The 6,979-nt window shown below is 30.0% G+C and overlaps 1 protein-coding gene across 1 annotated transcript; it reads left to right on the top strand.

Moving 5' to 3' along the window:
* Positions 1-5,113: 5,113 nt before the first annotated feature.
* Positions 5,114-6,707, top strand: LOC134575247 (E3 ubiquitin/ISG15 ligase TRIM25-like). Its single transcript, XM_063434506.1, has one exon. It carries the CDS (start codon positions 5,114-5,116, stop codon positions 6,698-6,700), a length of 1,587 nt encoding a protein of 528 aa, XP_063290576.1. The 3' UTR covers positions 6,701-6,707.
* The last annotated feature ends 272 nt before the right edge of the window (positions 6,708-6,979 follow it).

Genomic DNA, 6,979 nt, shown 5'->3' with positions numbered 1-6,979 from the left:
TACACTATTTTCTATTATTGTTGATATTCTGTTAGTACACTATTTTCTATTATTGTTGACATTCTATTAGTACACTATTTTCTATTATTGTTGACATTCTATTAGTACACTATTTTCTATAATTGTTGATATTCTATTAGTACACTATTTTCTATTATTGTTGATATTCTATTAGTACACCGTTTCCTATTATTGTTGATATTCTATTAGTACACTATTTTCTATTATTGTTGACATTCTATTAGTACACTATTTTCTATTATTGTTGACATTCTATTAGTACACTATTTTCTATTATTGTTGATATTCTATTAGTACATTATTTTCTATTATTGTTTCCATTCTATTAGTACACTATTTTCTATTATTGTTGACATTCTATTAGTACACTATTTTCTATTATTGTTGATATTCTATTAGTACACTATTTTCTATTATTGTTGACATTCTATTAGTACACTATTTTCTATAATTGTTGATATTCTTTTAGTACACTATTTTCTATAATTGTTGACATTCTATTAGTACACTATTTTCTATTATTGTTGACATTCTAATAGTACACTATTTTCTATTATTGTTGATATTCTGTTAGTACACTATTTTCTATAATTGTTGACATTCTATTAGTACACTATTTTCTATAATTGTTGACATTCTATTAGTACACTATTTTCTATTATTGTTGACATTCTATTAGTACACTATTTTCTATTATTGTTGATATTCTATTAGTACACTATTTTCTATAATTGTTGACATTCTATTAGTACACTATTTTCTATTATTGTTTACATTCTATTAGTACACTATTTTCTATTATTGTTGATATTCTATTAGTACACTATTTTCTATTATTGTTTATATTCTGTTAGTACACTATTTTCTATAATTGTTGACATTCTATTAGTACACTATTTTCTATTATTGTTGACATTCTATTAGTACACTATTTTCTATAATTGTTGATATTCTATTAGTACACTATTTTCTATTATTGTTGATATTCTATTAGTACACTATTTTCTATAATTGTTGACATTCTATTAGTACACTATTTTCTATTATTGTTTACATTCTATTAGTACACTATTTTCTATTATTGTTGATATTCTATTAGTACACTATTTTCTATTATTGTTGACATTGTATTAGTACACTATTTTCTATAATTGTTGATATTCTTTTAGTACACTATTTTCTATAATTGTTGACATTCTATTAGTACACTATTTTCTATTATTGTTGACATTCTATTAGTACACTATTTTCTATTATTGTTGACATTCTATTAGTACACTATTTTCTATAATTGTTGATATTCTATTAGTACACTATTTTCTATTATTGTTGATATTCTATTAGTACACTATTTTCTATAATTGTTGACATTCTATTAGTACACTATTTTCTATTATTGTTTACATTCTATTAGTACACTATTTTCTATTATTGTTGATATTCTATTAGTACACTATTTTCTATTATTGTTGACATTGTATTAGTACACTATTTTCTATTATTGTTGATATTCTGTTAGTACACTATTTTCTATAATTGTTGACATTCTATTAGTACACTATTTTCTATTATTGTTTACATTCTATTAGTACACTATTTTCTATTATTGTTGACATTCTATTAGTACACTATTTTCTATTATTGTTGATATTCTATTAGTACACTATTTTCTATAATTGTTGACATTCTATTAGTACACTATTTTCTATTATTGTTTACATTCTATTAGTACACTATTTTCTATTATTGTTGATATTCTATTAGTACACTATTTTCTATTATTGTTGATATTCTATTAGTACACTATTTTCTATAATTGTTGATATTCTATTAGTACACTATTTTCTATAATTGTTTACATTCTGTTAGTACACTATTTTCTATAATTGTTGATATTCTATTAGTACACTATTTTCTATTATTGTTGATATTCTATTAGTACACTATTTTCTATAATTGTTGACATTCTATTAGTACACTATTTTCTATTATTGTTTACATTCTATTAGTACACTATTTTCTATTATTGTTTACATTCTATTAGTACACTATTTTCTATTATTGTTGATATTCTATTAGTACACTATTTTCTATAATTGTTGACATTCTATTAGTACACTATTTTCTATTATTGTTTACATTCTATTAGTACACTATTTTCTATTATTGTTTACATTCTATTAGTACACTATTTTCTATTATTGTTTACATTCTATTAGTACACTATTTTCTATTATTGTTGATATTCTATTAGTACACTATTTTCTATAATTGTTGACATTCTATTAGTACACTATTTTCTATTATTGTTTACATTCTATTAGTACACTATTTTCTATTATTGTTGATATTCTATTAGTACACTATTTTCTATTATTGTTGACATTCTATTAGTACACTATTTTCTATTATTGTTGATATTCTATTAGTACACTATTTTCTATTATTGTTGACATTCTATTAGTACACTATTTTCTATTATTGTTGATATTCTGTTAGTACACTATTTTCTATAATTGTTGACATTCTATTAGTACACTATTTTCTATTATTGTTGACATTCTATTAGTACACTATTTTCTATTATTGTTGACATTCTATTAGTACACTATTTTCTATAATTGTTGATATTCTGTTAGTACACTATTTTCTATAATTGTTGATATTCTATTAGTACACTATTTTCTATTATTGTTGACATTCTATTAGTACACTATTTTCTATTATTGTTGACATTCTATTAGTACACTATTTTCTATTATTGTTGATATTCTGTTAGTACACTATTTTCTATAATTGTTGACATTCTATTAGTACACTATTTTCTATTATTGTTGACATTCTATTAGTACACTATTTTCTATTATTGTTGATATTCTATTAGTACACTATTTTCTATTATTGTTGACATTCTATTAGTACACTATTTTCTATTATTGTTGATATTCTATTAGTACACTATTTTCTATTATTGTTGATATTCTATTAGTACACTATTTTCTATTATTGTTGATATTCTGTTAGTACACTATTTTCTATTATTGTTGACATTCTATTAGTACACTATTTTCTATTATTGTTGATATTCTGTTAGTACACTATTTTCTATAATTGTTGACATTCTATTAGTACACTATTTTCTATTATTGTTGACATTCTATTAGTACACTATTTTCTATTATTGTTGATATTCTATTAGTACACTATTTTCTATTATTGTTGATATTCTATTAGTACACTATTTTCTATTATTGTTGATATTCTGTTAGTACACTATTTTCTATTATTGTTGACATTCTATTAGTACACTATTTTCTATTATTGTTGATATTCTGTTAGTACACTATTTTCTATAATTGTTGATATTCTATTAGTACACTATTTTCTATTATTGTTTATATTCTGTTAGTACACTATTTTCTATTATTGTTGACATTCTATTAGTACACTATTTTCTATTATTGTTGATATTCTATTAGTACACTATTTTCTATAATTGTTGATATTCTATTAGTACACTATTTTCTATTATTGTTGATATTCTATTAGTACACTATTTTCTATAATTGTTGACATTCTATTAGTACACTATTTTCTATAATTGTTTACATTCTGTTAGTACACTATTTTCTATTATTGTTGATATTCTATTAGTACACTATTTTCTATAATTGTTGATATTCTGTTAGTACACTATTTTCTATTATTGTTGACATTCTATTAGTACACTATTTTCTATTATTGTTGACATTCTATTAGTACACTATTTTCTATTATTGTTGATATTCTATTAGTACACTATTTTCTATTATTGTTTACATTCTGTTAGTACACTATTTTCTATTATTGTTGACATTCTATTAGTACACTATTTTCTATAATTGTTGATATTCTATTAGTACACTATTTTCTATTATTGTTGATATTCTATTAGTACACTATTTTCTATTATTGTTTCCATTCTATTAGTACACTATTTTCTATTATTGTTGACATTCTATTAGTACACTATTTTCTATTATTGTTGATATTCTATTAGTACACTATTTTCTATTATTGTTTACATTCTGTTAGTACACTATTTTCTATTATTGTTTACATTCTGATCTAGCTGCTATTACTCCCTCACGTATCCTAGAGTAAACCTTAGTAGTTCTATATATATTTTGATTCTCTTGCATCTCTGTATATATTGTAAATAGTTTCTTGTGTTCATCACATTGACTGATCCTATGACTTAGCTCTGTTTCGTCCTTTTTCTACCCAGCGGTCATACAATACACATACATACATACATACATACATACATACATATATACACCTTTTTAACTTTAGAAATATTAAAAGCTATGTATTAAGTACCTTATCCCTTTTTACCTGGGCAAAGGGCTTCTCCTCTCATGAAGTGGGATGCCGATGGGTGGGATAATTGGATGGGTCTCTGCAAAGAATTGTCAGGTCAGGCTAGCATGAATTCACTGCAGACTGCCTGCCAACCAAGCAGGCCAGCCCATGCATGGCTTAGAGGACTGTTTTAGCACTACCTGCAGGGTCCCAGTACGTTGAGCATAGCGTGAGTGTGTCTAATGATGTACTGTGTGTTCCAAGTTATCCCCATAGTCAGGATGGAGGGATAGGTCCCTAAAATAGAGACCGTGCTGCTGAAATTGGGACAGTTGCCAGGTCTGTATAGTATTTATAAATATTATTATAACATATACTATATATATTCTTATAATTGAATCTACACATTGATATGAACTTTGTTATAAAAGTACAACAATCACGACAATTGAATGCCTTGCTCTTAATATCTATCTTAATATTACTGCAGTCAAGAACCAACAGAGTCAATAGAAGAACGCAATACCGAATGTTTAGTATTTTGTTAACCTGCCCTTTGCATTCCTAAAAAGGAAATGTAGCTTCTTGTTCTTACGATCTGTTATATTGATATTACTGCTGTCAGGAGCCTACAGAGTTAACTGAGAACAGAGGTACGAAAGTGAAAGTCAGTGCGTAGAATGTTGTAAGACCTGCCCTTTGTGTTCCAGGAAACGCTAAGTTACATTTCTTATTTCTCCGTTTACTGATGGCATCTGCTGATCTGAGAGACGAGCTGACCTGCTCCATCTGTCTGAGTATTTATACCGATCCTGTAACCCTGACATGTGGACACAGCTACTGCCAGGTCTGTATCGGGGATGTGCTGGACACACAGGAGGGATCCGGAGCCTATAGGTGTCCTGAATGCAGAGCAGAGTTTCAGGAACGTCCGGCACTGGAGAAGAATAGGAAGCTGTGTAACATAGCGGAGAGTTTCCTATGTAGTAATCCAGAGCAGGGGGAGGTTGGGATCCCCTGTACTTACTGTGACTCTCCTGTACCAGCTGTTAAAGCATGTCTGCTGTGTGAAGCTTCTCTGTGTGATAAACACTTAAAGAAACACAACAAGTCAGCAGAACATGTCTTAACTGAACCCACCACTTATTTTGGCAGCAGAAAATGTCCGATCCATAAGAAAATACTGGAGTATTATTGCTCAGAAGATGCTGTCTGTATCTGTGTGTCCTGCTGCCTGATCGGAGATCACAAGGGACATCAGATGGAGTCATTACGTGAGGCATCTGAGAAGAAAAAGAAGAAACTGAAAAATGTTCTGGACAAACTGACCTCAAAGAGAGAGGAGGCTGAGAAAAGTGTTCTGAGTCTGCAGGAGCACAAGAAAGAAGTGCAAGAGGAATCAGCTGGGGTAACAAAGCGTGTTACTGCCCTGATTAGAGACATCAAGGAACAGCTGGAAACCCTGGAGAAGCTCGTCCACATTGAGATCTCAAGGCAGGAAAAGCAGGTCTCACTCCGAGTCTCAGATCTAATCCGGCAGCTGGAAATAAAGAAGGAGGAGCTGTCCAGGAAGATGGGGGACATTGAGGAGCTTTATAACATGGCGGACCCAATTACTGTATTACAAGGGCAGGAATCAGACTGTACTGACATTCCTGATGTTGAGGCAGAAGATAAGGACACAAAGGATATAAAGGTCCATGCTGTAGGAGATCTGGATGTAGATCTGATCACAAAGACCTTATACACAGGTTTAGGTGATATTGTATCTGGAGTAAAGAAACGGCACCATGCTCTGGAGGCGTCAGACATATTACTGGATGTGAACACCGCTCATTGTAAAATTAATGTATCAGATGGCTTGAAATCTATCTCTGCTTCAGAATCAACTCAGAATTACCCAGGAAACCCAGAGAGATTTATGTATTATGCTCAGGTGTTAAACACCAGGAGTTTCTCCTCAGGCCAACATTACTGGGAAGTGGAGTGCAGTGATTTAGGGCAATGGTGTGTAGGGGTGGCATATCACAGTATAGAGAGGGAGGGAGATCAGTCATGGATTGGGGGTAATAAAAAGTCCTGGGGATTATGGAAGTATGAAAATGGGAGCTATTATGTAAGCCATGACGACAATAAAGATTCCTCTTTACCTCGTATCCCTACCTGTCTGAGATTTGGAATATACCTGGATTATGGGACTGGACGGATCTCCTTCTATGAGCTGTGTGACCCAATCAGACACTTACACACCTTCACTGCCACCTTCACTGAGCCGCTTCATGCTGGGTTTCATGTATCAAACAAAGCTTGGGTGAAGATCAGAAGCCAGGATTAATTATTTCTGATATGGAGAGGAATCTAATTGGTTCATAGACAGCCAATGGTAACTGGAAATCTGCTCCCAAACTGAAAAGGGTTTATTAACAAAACAGTGAATTGTGATACCTAATAGCTAAATCCAGGCTAAAATGGATTATTTGGAAAAAAAAAATCTAACTCAGCAATGTGGCGATTTTAGCCTGAATCTTGCCATTTTCAGTGTAGCACAATTCCCTGTTCAGAGATTACACTCATTGGTGTACGTTGTTACTGTATGTTAATATAGAGGATTAGT

This window comes from Pelobates fuscus, chromosome 10, assembly GCF_036172605.1.
Source record: "Pelobates fuscus isolate aPelFus1 chromosome 10, aPelFus1.pri, whole genome shotgun sequence".
NCBI lineage: Eukaryota > Metazoa > Chordata > Amphibia > Anura > Pelobatidae > Pelobates > Pelobates fuscus.
This window is presented reverse-complemented; position numbering and strand designations above follow the sequence as displayed.